The 14,034-nt window shown below is 34.8% G+C and overlaps 2 protein-coding genes across 2 annotated transcripts in view; one reads left to right on the top strand and one right to left on the bottom strand.

Annotated features, from left to right (window-relative positions):
- The window catches only part of LOC123525178 (post-GPI attachment to proteins factor 6-like), a 52,634-nt gene extending 52,196 nt beyond the window's left edge, over positions 1-438 (bottom strand). Inside the window, exon 1 of the mRNA XM_053538110.1 lies at positions 330-438. Within this exon, the coding sequence (XP_053394085.1) occupies positions 330-375 (46 nt within the window). The 5' untranslated portion in view covers positions 376-438. The remainder of the gene's footprint in view (positions 1-329) is intronic.
- Positions 439-11,131: 10,693 nt separating this feature from the next.
- LOC123525179 (uncharacterized) overlaps positions 11,132-14,034 on the top strand; it is a 144,078-nt gene continuing 141,175 nt past the window's right edge. The window contains exon 1 of the mRNA XM_053538109.1: positions 11,132-11,521. The gene's annotated coding sequence lies outside the window, so the exon portion shown is untranslated. The remainder of the gene's footprint in view (positions 11,522-14,034) is intronic.

Raw genomic sequence — 14,034 nt, 5'->3', positions numbered from 1 at the left:
ATCTTTCTGCCTTGCAGTCGAAAAATTGAGACTAGGCTAGCCCAAAATGTGCACCTCTTCACAAGTGTGTCCTTTTAGTGTCATTTCACTTGGAAGGTTCCATAACCTTTCCTATACAATTTTTATGTTTTCACAACTGACTGTGCATAATTTACGTATTATAATCATACAATTTTATAGATCTCAAGGTGACAACTTGACATTTTTAATCGGTTCAGTGATTCTTCTTAATTTTACAGAATCACTTATTTCTCTAACGTCTAGCTATGTGCTATTATTTTACATATATTTCAAGAAAATTATAGCCACCACTGAAAAGTAAACCCTACCACTGCGGAACTGCAAAACGGTAAAAATAATTATTTTGCAAAACATTTTCCTGTCTAGGCAGCCATACTACTTCCGTTAATGAATTCTAAAAATAGACACGGAATTTCCTGCCGTGTGACAAACCGAAAGTAGACGTACGTATTTGGCGCCAATAAAATACAATACAATAAAATGCAAATTTTATTTAAAGTCGACGCATACAATACAATACAATACAATACAATAAGTTTTATTTTAAGTCGGCAAGAAGACAACATTACAAAACTATAAAACAAATTAAAACAAATTTAACAGAGTTATAAAAGAGCTACAAATCTACTTGAGCAATACTACAAGTGCTAAACACTGTGTCGAAGCTGCTGATCTAGACACTGCTGTCTAAAAACTGCCATAAGAAAGGAAAATAAGATCTGCGATACAAAAAAACACACAAAAGTGTATGCTTAAGAAATGGTGATAAAAACTATAATCCCCACAAATCAGATTTGGAAAGAACTGATCAGCAACTTCCTCACAGTAGCAAATGCCAAAAACAACATAAAAGAAAGCATGTCACATATACAGACAGTGTGTAATACAAAAATAAGCACAGAAGCATACAAGCAAGCAGATAGCACATACTAGGCAATCGGCCAACAAGATAAGCAGAGGCTATAGCATATTAATAAACTACAATAAACATGACAAACTCGGGACATGATAATAGACAAAAAACAAAAGGAAAAGCAACACAAAACAACACAAAACAACAAAGCAACTTAGGAAGCAAATTTGGAAGAGCTGGTCTGCGGGACCCACCAGCAGTTCTAAAGCTCCAAGGATAATTTAAATGCAACACATTTGTAAACAAGTGTTGCCGTCCCAGAACCCAAGTTGGTTTTTGAACTGGTTAAAATCTGTTAGCTGCCTGAAGCTTTCTGGTTGCGAGTTCCACAGAACCAGTGCTGCATAACGGAACGAATTTACCATATGTTGTTGTCTTAACTTGAGGGACATGTAAAATGTTGGAATACCTGAAGTTATACTTGGAATCTTTTTTCACTACCAAATCAGAAAGCACTATAGCGGCAATTTTATTTAAAATTTTAAAAGTTTCTAGGGCTATTGTTCTATATATTGTTGAAACTCTAACACACGTAATGGAAAAAAAGGCATGGCATGTAAAACACAAAAATGCTCGTGTATAAATATATAAAAAGCAAACCTTTAGAACCAAAAACGTATGTACTCAATGCCTTTTCAGAAGACAGAACAACAAGAGAAACAACCTTAAGGGCCCGACGAAACAGGCCAGAAGACAGATATCAAAACAGTTCAGTCCTGGTAGGATTTAAAAACTGCCTATCATAGAGTCCTTCCCCTCTTCCGTCAGACACAATCAAAGAGGGAAGCGTAGTGTCCAACTGTAAACGGGTTGAACACTAAACATGCGGTATGTCTCAAAACAGTTGGGTCGTAACCTCTTTTAATAAAACGTTTTATAATTTTACCAAATACATTTGGAAAATTATCATGACCCAAGATCTTACGTAAACCACATCCCCATAAACAACGGGTTTAGAAATACCTTCTTGCAGAAGTGTCTTTAAATTACTATTGAATTTTAAAACTAAATCAGAATTTCGATAGTAAAATTTAGCAAAATATTTACGCAATTTGTAATAACGGTAGCCTTGCTGAAGAAGTTTACCTGTAATATATTGATTACGTTCATTGAAAAGCTTGACATGACTACACGCTCTGGCAACCCGAATTAACTGAGAAATATATACCCCATAAGATGTAGCTTGAGGCACATCCCCATACAAATGGGGAAAATTTACAATAATAAAATTAAAATCATCCCTCTTGTCATAAATTTTGGTATGTATAATATTGTCATATAGAGAGATGTAAATCTAAAAATGAAGCATCAGTATCCGAATTGTTAGTTTTAATTAACTGAAGCTCCCTAGGATAAATAGTACCCACCAACTGACCAAAACACGGATTATCCATATTAAGAATATCATCCAGATAGCGTGATGTTTTATTAAATGCAGTTATAATAACTGCCTACGTATCTGGAGAAAGGCTCAACATAAAGTCTCTTTCATAACAATATAAAAACAAATCTGCGACAAGGGGTGCACAGTTTGTTCCCATGGGAATACTAATTACTTGTCTAAAAACAGCATTCCCAAACCAGATGTAAATGTTGTTCAATAAAAAGGAAAGGGCTCTACAAACTTCGTCCACATTGTATAATGTTTAATAATATTGCTAGTAAAAAAAGCTTTATCAAAATTGCAGGCGAGAAATGTAGCATTCTCTCTGGCAAAAGTTTTTTGAATTAGGGCAGTTAGTTTGTCATTTATTAAGTTGTGTGGTAAAGTGGTATACAAAGTAGAAAAATCGTATGTACTGACTGTAGATACCTTGTAATTATTAATTTTAAACTTATCCAGGATTTCGCCAGAATTTTTAATCGACCAAAAATAAGTGTTTACCAGAGTTTTCGTATACTTTATCGCAGTATCTTTCCACGTGGGCTTTCACAGCTGTTAGACATGATGTTAATAGTTTTGAAATATTTGTAGTGGTACAAGAGCTTGAATTAGCGATGGAGCGTGCTTTATATGGTTGTTTATGCAATTTAGGAATCCGGTACATGGTTGGTAGTTTAATTTGTTGATCGTCTATACGAACTTTTAAATTAGAAACTTCAGTGATGTGATCAGTGACCAAATTATTTTCAACAGAAGGACTCAATGTATAACTTTTAGTGCTATTTAGTTCGTTTTGTAAAACATTAATATAATGTAGGCGTCAAATGATGATAATTTTGTTGGCCGCCTTGTCTGCTTGAACTAAGACATACTTAGAATGAAATTCTTGGACTTCCTTTTTCAAATGTCTTAAAGTAAACTTGGGTTTTGGTGGAAGTAGGTGTTCATTTGTTTGATAAAATTTTATTCGAGAATCAACAATGTTAAAAATATTTCGTTTCCAAGACGTTAATGCATTGGGATCAGCACTCTCACGACGACACCATTTAACACAAAAATTGTCGATGGATTCCGCAATCTGACCACGACAAGCATCAAAATCAATAGTTGAAGAAATTCTATATTTAGGTCCTTTAAAGAATAAATTACAAATACGCTTGTCTTTAATAATGTCAAAATTACCAGTGATGACATGACCGGCACCTGAATAGCAAAATTTTTAGTTTTTACATTTGCAGTAAGAAGGGGTATTTGTTTGAACATCTAAGTAGGAAACAATTTTATTGTAATTGAATATAACATTTCTTACAGGTGTTTTATATTTATAACAGATAATAGGAATTTCGGAGTTTCTGAAATATTTAGTCACAGAATCAATGACACGTTTATCACGAAATATACTTGGTACATCGATGAAGTCAATACCTTTATTCATGAAATAAATTTTAAGAAAATGTCTCTCATGGTCAGATTGGGTGTCAATATGTGGACGGAGAACGTGTTGTGTGTAACTTTGAATAAGATATGATACAGTGTAAAATGGATTTGTTTGAATAACATACTGGTCCGCTTCCTCGTCTAGCTTTTTAAGAGACTGAACAGATAAAGATGTGAGACGAGAAAGCATTAAATGTCTACCAGAGTTTGAAAGAATTAAATCGAGGTCTGCAACAGATATATTGGCTTTAGATAGTCAAATACTTCCTTGAAAATTTTATATTGGAATACAGTAATCTTATACATCTTATATTTTCACAAAATTCCTATTTTACAATACATTGTATCTTAAGAAAAGAGGATTATAAAAACTATGAAATCGATTAATTGGACTAGTTGTGATGTAAAGAATTCTGCTATATGTAATCAAAATAGACATATAGTCACCACAGTTAACGAATATTGACTAGGAATCTCAATAAAAACAGCAGGAATGTAAGGGGACATAGCGAATGTAAGGGGACATAGCTACTGCTCACTAGTATTTGGTAACGTAGTTCACAAAAATATGATATCTTACGATAAAAATACAAGTAACACTTGTGATAAAATGTTAATATCCATGAAAGAACCAATGCAATACTTTGAAATAGAACAGTTATAATCCAAATCATTATATAACTAGTAAGAAGTGTAACCATCGCACAGCATTAATGTATAACGATTTCAGTTTCAAAAGTGTGTTTTGATCAACTATACGCTAAGTGTTACTTTATGTTTAGTATTAATAAAAATAAAAGTAGTCACAGTTAACGCAAAGAAATGTGACTAGATGTAACTCAGTTAAAAGAACAAGGAACAAAAAGGGCATAAAGCTAATGCCGACTACTACATGCATTTGGTAACGTAGTTCCCAAAAAAGTTTATTTGTAAAAACTATATTCTTATGATAAAAATACAAGTTAAATATGTGACATAATGTCTTTGAAACAACAATGTAACGCTTTGAAACAGAACACTGTTATAACAATAAAACTAGTATCAATTGTAACTAACACATAAAACTTATATATGGATTTCAACAGAACAGTAGAGTATGTGTTGGATCAGTTGTGCATTAAGTGTTACTTTACACTTGATATAACAAATAAAAGTTATCATCTTTTACAAATCGTGACTAGATATATCTAAATAAAACATAACTACAGGTATTCTTTTAACAACATTATCCACTGAGTTTCAAAAACCAAAGTTTCAAGAAACAACAATTCTTATCACAAATAAATTTAAGTGAATTACATTACCATTTTGTGAACTACGTTACCATCTCCAGCATGCTCTCCATGTATTATACCTATGTTTGCATATAATGTAGCAGTATCACACCACTATGTCATCGTATTACCACCAGAAAATGTAGAAAGAGAATATATATCTGTTGGTTAACTTACTTGATCTGTTAATGACTGGTTAAAATCTGATTGTTTGTGTTACTTTTATTTGATGAAATCACATATGGGGCACACCATCTTTGTTTACACAGAACACCATGAAGAGTAGTCAGTGTCTGTATGTATTGCTCTTCAAGAAATTAGTCCTAGGATTAAATATTAGACATTTTGCTGTTTTGATAGTAACGTAGTTCACAGTAACGTAGTTCACAAAATATAGAGTAAGTCTGTCTGACTTAATAAACACGAAGCACAGTAAAACTTTTTTTTTTGCTTTAATATAATACTGTTCAATAATATGTTTGTAGTGAGAAATAGGCATACCTTTGTTTTTAATGCATATACCAGTAATGTATGGTAACGTAGTTCACAAAATAATGTAAAAATAACGGGGTATCGAATTTAAGGGGATTTCTTTAAATTTAAGCGGCAACATATGAACGAAATAATTCCATACTGTATCTTTTCTATGTTTTCACTGCCTTCGAGGCTGATCATAGTATATATCTATACAAGTATCAATTTTTAAATGTTGAGCTCAAAATGGTAACGTAGTTCACAGAGATTTCTGTGACATGACAATAACGCAAAAAATATTTTTTTATGCTTTTAAACAGCTCAAATATTTTTGCCAAGTTGTCTTTGTACATGTCACCTCTACAATAACATGCAAAAACTGCATACAGGAAACAGCTTTCTGGCAGAGTTTGTAGACCAAAGTAAGCTACCCAGAGTTGTGACAGGGTGTTTTTGCCAATTTCAGACCCTAAAACGTACCATAACATTATGACTGGTGTCAGTGACTGTAACTGGCAGCCGATTCCACTGGTGTATTGTCTATGGATAAAAGGAGTTGCTGTAGACTGTAGATCCAGCAGGGAATTGTTGCAGTTTTTACCTTCCTCTTGTTCTGGTGTCACTACGTTGTAGGATAGTCCATGGACCTATATCGACCAGCTTGTTCTGGATTTTAAACAAGATCAATCGCTGGTCGAGTATCATCTCCTGTAAGCACTGCCAGCCAAGGTGGTTGATCATGTTGGTCACACAGCATGGAGTTCTCTCCCAGTAGTTGTTACAGACAAACCTAGCGCCCATTCTTTGAACTGGGGAGAACCAGAGCATTATATGTGTGTTTGCGTACACTCTGTGTGCAGTTACACAAATTACTCCTGAGAAATCCAAGCGTCTTTGAGGCTTTCGCTGCGGTCTTGTCAACATGTGTCTTCCAAGTGAAGTCTTCACTAAGGTTAACCCCTAGGTTTTTGGCGCTGTCAACAGCACCTAGTGTATGTCTATGCAGCATGTAGGTATGGTGTCTTCGATACCTCTTATTGGTACATACATGAACCACCTGGCACTTCTAGCCATAACTTCTATCGGCTTAAACGACAAGTGAATTTGAGAGTAATCGGCATAGAAATAATGATGCTGTCCATGACGTCTGCATATGGTACCAACGGGTTTAGTGTACATGATATAGTTCTTTGGACCAAGTACTGATCCCTAGGGTACACTGTACTTCATCAACATAGGCGTAGACATCTCACCATCAACTCACACAGTTTGATAGCGGTCACTGAGATATGATGATCCCTGCATAATATTATGCTTTGTCTGTGACTCCAAATGGATGTTCGAGGCGATGTAACAGTGTTTGGTGGTCAATCGTGTCGAAAGCTGCAGACAGATCGAGTAGCAAATGTAACAGAATATACATACTGTTTTAGATTAGCGTTGTTCTTTGGAAGACTAGTTTACGACAATATCATGTCCAATGTTAGATGTGCTTGTGTGAATCAGGTGCATGCAGGACCAAGTATGTCCAACCAGGTAGACCGTAGGAAGTCTACTTGTACTTATTTTTGGAAGAAGGACCAAAATATGACCATCACCGTTGATCCCATTACGTCCGATTGAACACAATTTAATATGTCTTCTTATTTTTGTAAGCAGGGCCAAAGAATGCCAAATGTAATAAATTGAAGTATTACCGGGCCTTAGTTTTAGTCTATTTCTTGAGTAGCCTAAAATATATTTACTGTCAAGTAAAGCGGGCCTGCTATTTTCCCAAGAAAGTAGAAAGTACGCTAGATTTTATAGATTGAAGTATATCAACTATGCAGTGAAGCGGGCCATAGAATATATGCTGTTTATTTTTCAAGAAAGGCAGAGGTATGCCAGATCTAATAATTGAAGTAAATCTACTGCTTGTCCAAAAAAGGTGACAGTATGCCAGAAGTAATAAACAAAAGTCATAAACTTAAGTATATACTGTACAATAGTAATATCCTTCGTATATCTGCTAAATTTTATAGGCCAAAAATCCCCAAAGTACATCTTGTGAAGGAAACCTTCCTTAATATTCAGTAATTTCGAAAGTTCAAGGACTGTAGGCAAGAGCAACAGATATATTAAGTCACAGAAAAGTTAATTAGATAGTAAAATGGTTTAACGTCCTACAAGACGTAGTGTGAAAATGTAAAAAATTCACACACTTGATCATTGGAAAATAAGAATGATTTTCAACAAGATGTAAGAAGATGTACTGATTGCAAATAGGGTGCATGTTTTCTGTCCTCTTTTTGCAAAGAAAAAATAAAAATGGTTTAAAATGCATAAAGAGCATTTTTTCCACACGAGTAGCATCAAGTTTAGGAATGTTACCTACGCTAAATGATTACTGTACATATATGCGGAACGCTATATGTAATTATATTTCCTTGAAAGAAAATACAAAATGTTTTGCTTATGAGAATATGCTACTGTCTGTTTATTACTTATACGTAGCAAGAAAAATGTAAGGGAAAATATACACAGAGACCCTACTTATTGACATCGCATTGCACTTACTTAAATATCTGACTATCTAACAAACGTTCCAGGAACGTAGACACTTTTTTGTGCAGCAAGCCACAAAGATTGAAGGAAATCATGCCAAAATAGGGAAAAGAAACTTTGTTAGTGATTTAAAACATATTCAATGTTGATAACAGCAACAGTTGGAAGGTGGGAGACTTTTCTATAGGACTGTTGTCCTTGGGGGGAAAAGAGTATTTGTAATAGACAGCGGTTGCAAAGATTAACCAGGGGATGATAATGGCGTGATACCCTTGTTAGGGGTATGAGATAAGTTGCAGATAACCTTCCACGTGGATTGCAACCAGATGTTTTTTTTTATTTTATACATAAGAGAGATTCAGGAGTCGATTCACCGGAAATCTAACCCGCACCATGTTAGACTGTATAGCATTTCAGCGAAACTGGAAGTGTGGCTTAAGTCGGACATAGTCCAACGCGCGGAACGCGTGAAATCATCTGTGTCTGCTTTAATAAGATGGTAAATGCCATGCAAGACCGAAGCCTCTATCTCATAAAATGACGATTTCATAGCCTAGGCGTACTAACTGTCGATTTCAGGAACGAGGGGATCATAAGTCCCACCAGGTGAAACACCAGCATTGTAAGATTTGGCCATGATATTGGTCCAATATATTAATATTTACGGCGAGCTTCAGAATAAAGTGGACAAATAACAAGAAGTGGTACAATATATAACATTACAATTAAACTCATATATATTGCAAAGAAACTTCCTAAAGTTAATGAAAATTGAATTTCACAATGTTTACATACTAAGATGTCTAAAAGACCTTAACAATGCAACATATTTACAGTGCGGTAGAATACCAGTAAAAATACCAGTAACATTACAAGGCCTGCCCACTTAGCGCAATAGTTAGAGCGAAGATCTATGGATCGATCCACAGTTCTCTGTGACGATTTGATAACATTGACCAGTAACATTACAGTACTATCAAATACCAGTTTCACCGACCTGTATCATTACAGTATGGTCAAGTACCAGAATCATTGACCAGTAACATAGAATTTGCTCTAACAATCTAGGCATTACTAGACCCAAGGGTCATATTTGTTCCGGTTTTAATTAAATCTACAATTTTAAACTATGTGACAACAATTTATTTATAAGATTAGTAAAGTGGACATTATACTAAAACAAGTTCCTCTTCGTAAATATATTACGTTTAAGACAAGTGCTTTTTCCAACGGGTATTCTGTCATTATTCCTTTATTTATTTATTCATATCAAAGACGTGAAAAACGGGAACCAGTAGCTCCTTTGCTTGGTGCTCAGCATTAGAAGGGAAACTGGCTTCTTCTCTCATACCCTCGTGGCGATGGATTCCATCAGGAATGAATTGTCGAGAGTGATTAATACAAGTTGTAGAACTTGTTTCACAATGGACCTAAAATAAATTAGTATAAACTATAAACTAATATTCCTTTAATACGAACCCCTGATCTAAAATTTGTGAATGCACTTCTAACTTCCTGGAATTGGAATAACTTGTACATATTTCAGGATTGTTACTATGATTATATCCTCAATTTGTTTCTCTATTTCCTCTACGTGCACTTACAGCAGTAACATGCTTCTGTCTTTTAAGTACAATGTTTTCGTTATCTTTACTTTAGATACAGTTCTTTATGAAAACGTTTATCAATCAGACCAGTATAAACTGAGCTAAAATGTCAAAATTGTCAGTCTCATAAAAATTCTCTGATCTAGGACACAGGTCGCCCAACCAGACAACAGGCTCGGTTTGACTGAGCCTGATCATGGACGTTAGTGGAAACGCACGCTATCACCCACGCTCCACAGCCTTGGGTTGAGGAGAACTCAACATTTGTACATGTCACTGCGCATTTCTGTACCGTTGTCATGCATGAAAAGTGATGGCCACTTACAAACTACAGAATCATAAAATGTTGAAAAGTTAAAAATTGGGAACTTCCTGATGCTTAAAACTTAAAATTCCTAGTGATTTACTAGCTACTTTTGCAACACGCTTTGCCAGTTTGCATACAATATACGTAGTTTGAATAAGCTAGATACATATTTTGACTCAAAGCACTTATCACTAAGTCTTCATCTACAATTCTAAAGTTTCTGAACGCGAAACTAATAGCGGTCTTAAGAGAATAATTTTTGACTTCTTTAAATGAAATTAAGAATGGAATATAAAGAAAACCAAAGGTAAAGTAACATGGAAGACTTGATCAAAGACAACTGAATTTAATCTATATACATCCAAATAGTTGTTACACATTTTTTGAAAGATATGATAGACGGCATGCACTTGATTTTCAGGACATTACATGATATGTGATAACAGTATTAAACTTTAAGTAAATAGGGTCAACAATCAAAAGTATAAGGTAACGCAGGTTAATCTAATAAATGGTATGCGCACCTCTTACTTGGCCTATATTCAACCTGCAAGGCGATGTAAGGCATCGCACTGACGAGTTAAACTGTTATGTAGTCGTCCTGTTTATGCAACCTAAAAAGCAGATATTTATCTTTCTATTCACCAGTAAAAACGTAAATGCACATGCATAAAACATGCCATTGATAGGAAAATACTTGTATAGCGAACTTTATGAGCTAAACAGCCTCGTTCCTTTTTGTGTTAATTCCTTAGGGTTTTAGAATTTATTTGCGATAAGCTTTGATTTACGCATTTTGACTATTAGAGAAAGATCACATAGCACAAAATACTTCTCTGTCATCAATTGTAAAATGCGAATCTAATGCGAATTTATTCTTGAGGGGCGTCATAGCTGAATGCAGCTTTCATATCTTTGAAAATAAATTCAGCATTATTTTGTTTGAATTTTATCAATTAATCTGAGACAGCAAATCAGTGATCGCAGAAACAAATCAGGTCAACAACAATGACGACAACGCATTCAATAAAATCAGTGGATCGTGAGAACGCCGCAATGTCAACCATTTTCCATGCAAGCTATATGTCCCCGATATAATGGAACTGTAGACGATCAATAACTCGCGCCGCTCTCTTCTAGTATTGGCTTTCTAAAGTCCTCACTATTTTCGTTACGTGTTTTCTGATAATTTTGATGCAGCTTATTCTTTTTTCACATATTGTTACATTGCTTTCATGTGCAGGTTATAATATCAGTGTTTAAAGATCAATTTAATTGTTCGTTGTTAAGTGATTTTCCGGCATGCATAATCTATTCGACAGAGATGATTTGAAATTAATATTTAATTGAAAGGATCGTCAAAGTGTAATTCATTGTTTGGATTTGTGATGATGTTCATCAGGGAAACAGACGACAGCTGACATCTGTTGCTATTTATAGAAAAGTCTTTGACAACGAGCATTACAATATATAAGGATGTGCCATTAATATAAGGTTCGCATGCAAATCATTGTAATCTTCAAGCAAGCAAAGCAAAGACTGCAGTCGAGGAGCATGAAGGTAATATTATGACCCTTTAAAACAACTTTCTCGTAGATGTCACATACTTGACATTACTGTATTGTAATGTATTGTTTGTTTTTATATACGTGATGTATTTTCGTAATCTTTAGTTTGTACTTATTTATTTATGTTTCTGAATACGATACTCTTAGTTTTCCTTTTATCTGGTGAACTACTGTTTGGTGTTGTGTGAAAAGTTATTTATTGGTTTATAAGAGGAAAAAACTATAAATAGGCTGTTGTTCTCTAAATAGGACTTTTATTTAAGTTTGCAAATGTTTTCAGTATAAGCCAGTGCTAAAATTTATTTGTAAAAGTAATTGTTTAGTTACTGCCCATTAGAACACAATGCCCCTAATGCCTGCCAGCTTTACTGTGTAGATTAGTGAAGTACTATGTTTTAATTGAAGTGACACCGTACTTGCAATATTTTCTGTTGAAATGCTGATCGTTTAACAAATGCACAACAAACGGACAACAAAAATAAGCTACCAATTTTCATTACCAGGATATTTGTATGCCGACCATCAAAATATTATAAGCTGTACAAAAGGCCTGCATGGACTACCCTTACATTAGAAAGACCTCTGCTGCCACAAACGTTTTTATCAGGATGTTTATAATTTTTCTTTTCATTTATTATTGAAATATATTTTTGAGCACTTTAAAAGACTTAATGCTAATTTGGTCGGTAAATTAGAGCAAACAGTCATATGTATTTCATGGTCACGAGGTATTTGTGCTAGGGAAGGTAATCGCTGCAGGGGGTTGATATCTGCAATATTGGCTGTGTTACTGACATTTTATATGTATGTAACATTATTGACAGTGTCATGACAGGCAATAATAAGGAACAGTACACATGAGTTGGACATTCCAGTACGTGTGTAGCATATACATATAGGCAAAATGTACCCTGGTTTGAACTTACTAGTATATTTCAAGGACGTGTAGGTATAAAATATGATGAAATTGTGAAGTTCTGAATTTTAAAGTTCAATATGTGCTTATTCAAATGGACTTATTCATATATGCAAGAAAAATCTATAAAGCGCAAGTATGTCAACATAACATCATGTGTATGTTAATGATACGAGAGGTAAGATTAAATGGTGGATGGGCAATACCAGCAGGAGTAATGGATGATGTAGCCGAGGGATATATTCAGGGACTCGCCTTAGGAGAGACATATGCTTCAGGACTCGCTCTAGCTGGGCATTTGATCAGAGGTACGCCTCAGTTAAGACGTAAAGTTAATGTAGATACGAACCGCTGTGACACTTTAGCCTCACTTGTTGCAGTAAAAGACCAAATAAAGTCGGAATAACGCGTACAATTTTAGGCTCTTCAAAATATCATGATTTTCAAAACAGATGACAATGTATTCAGAACAGAGAAGCGGGGACAGACATGCAGACAAACTAGGAAGACACTGCAATTAGACAGATAAATATTGACAATCATCTGATTTTATTGTCATAATTAAATATTCTGCTAAAATGCGCGTATAGCAAAACTGTTTTTAAGTTGTCCTCTCGAAAGTTATTTGAGTCGCCCTTGTTATAGTGTTTTAAGAAGAGATGGTTCCAATGTAGATCGAGCAGTGAATTATATGCAGAACAAGTGTATACACATGTACGATATATAACATTTCTAGTTTTATAGGTATTTTCAAGTAACTTTCGCCGAATTAAATGAATAAAATGGGTGAAAATGGAGCGCCAATGAGTTATTTCTTAGCATGTAAATTCAATTATCCAGACGTTTTGCCTTTGTTCAAATACTTCTGTACAGTCCGATGGAGGCAGGATGTTTTTGTCAATGATTGTTGACACCTAACAGTAAATAATAAGTGGAACATGCTGTATCGTAAACCTTGTCGGTTTTCTTGCATTTATGGACGAGTGGTTGAAGTTGTTGATTGTGCAGCACTTTCCTCTCCTTGCTGTTGATCAGAACAGGCTTATATCAGTCACCCAGCTGACTTGTAGAAGTTTTATGTCCTAACAGAGAGCACAAGCACAATGTTTTACCTTAAGTTGTCAGTGTATCCTGAGATATAATAAAAGAAACCATCTCCGTTCTCATCAGCAGATTGTCTAAAGAATTCTAGTTAAAACTTGAGAGATAGTGTGAAAAGTGTTACGCTCTTAAATCATCCCAGTGCATGTACAAGTATTTACACAACGGACCATAGTCTCTATACAAACGGTGGGTGGGGGGAGTGGGGGGGCGGGGTCTATATTTTGTATTGAAACGCTTCCATGTCGTTAACTATAATGCCTTCGGTATCCACTCGAAAGACATGTTTACTTTTAACTCGTTTATTTTTGATTATCGGACTTTCTCTGTCTGAATTACCCTATCATTTATTCATGGCAAAACGACACATTGCAATTATTCGGAAGGAATTCTTCTTAGAATTAATCCATAGATTTTGATTAGAGGACGAGTTGGTTTTAGGTTTAGCTGTTTTCAGTTAATTTGTCTCTGGTGACGACATTAAATTA

Source organism: Mercenaria mercenaria, chromosome 3, assembly GCF_021730395.1.
Source record: "Mercenaria mercenaria strain notata chromosome 3, MADL_Memer_1, whole genome shotgun sequence".
In the NCBI taxonomy this organism is placed as follows: domain Eukaryota; kingdom Metazoa; phylum Mollusca; class Bivalvia; order Venerida; family Veneridae; genus Mercenaria; species Mercenaria mercenaria.
This window is presented reverse-complemented; position numbering and strand designations above follow the sequence as displayed.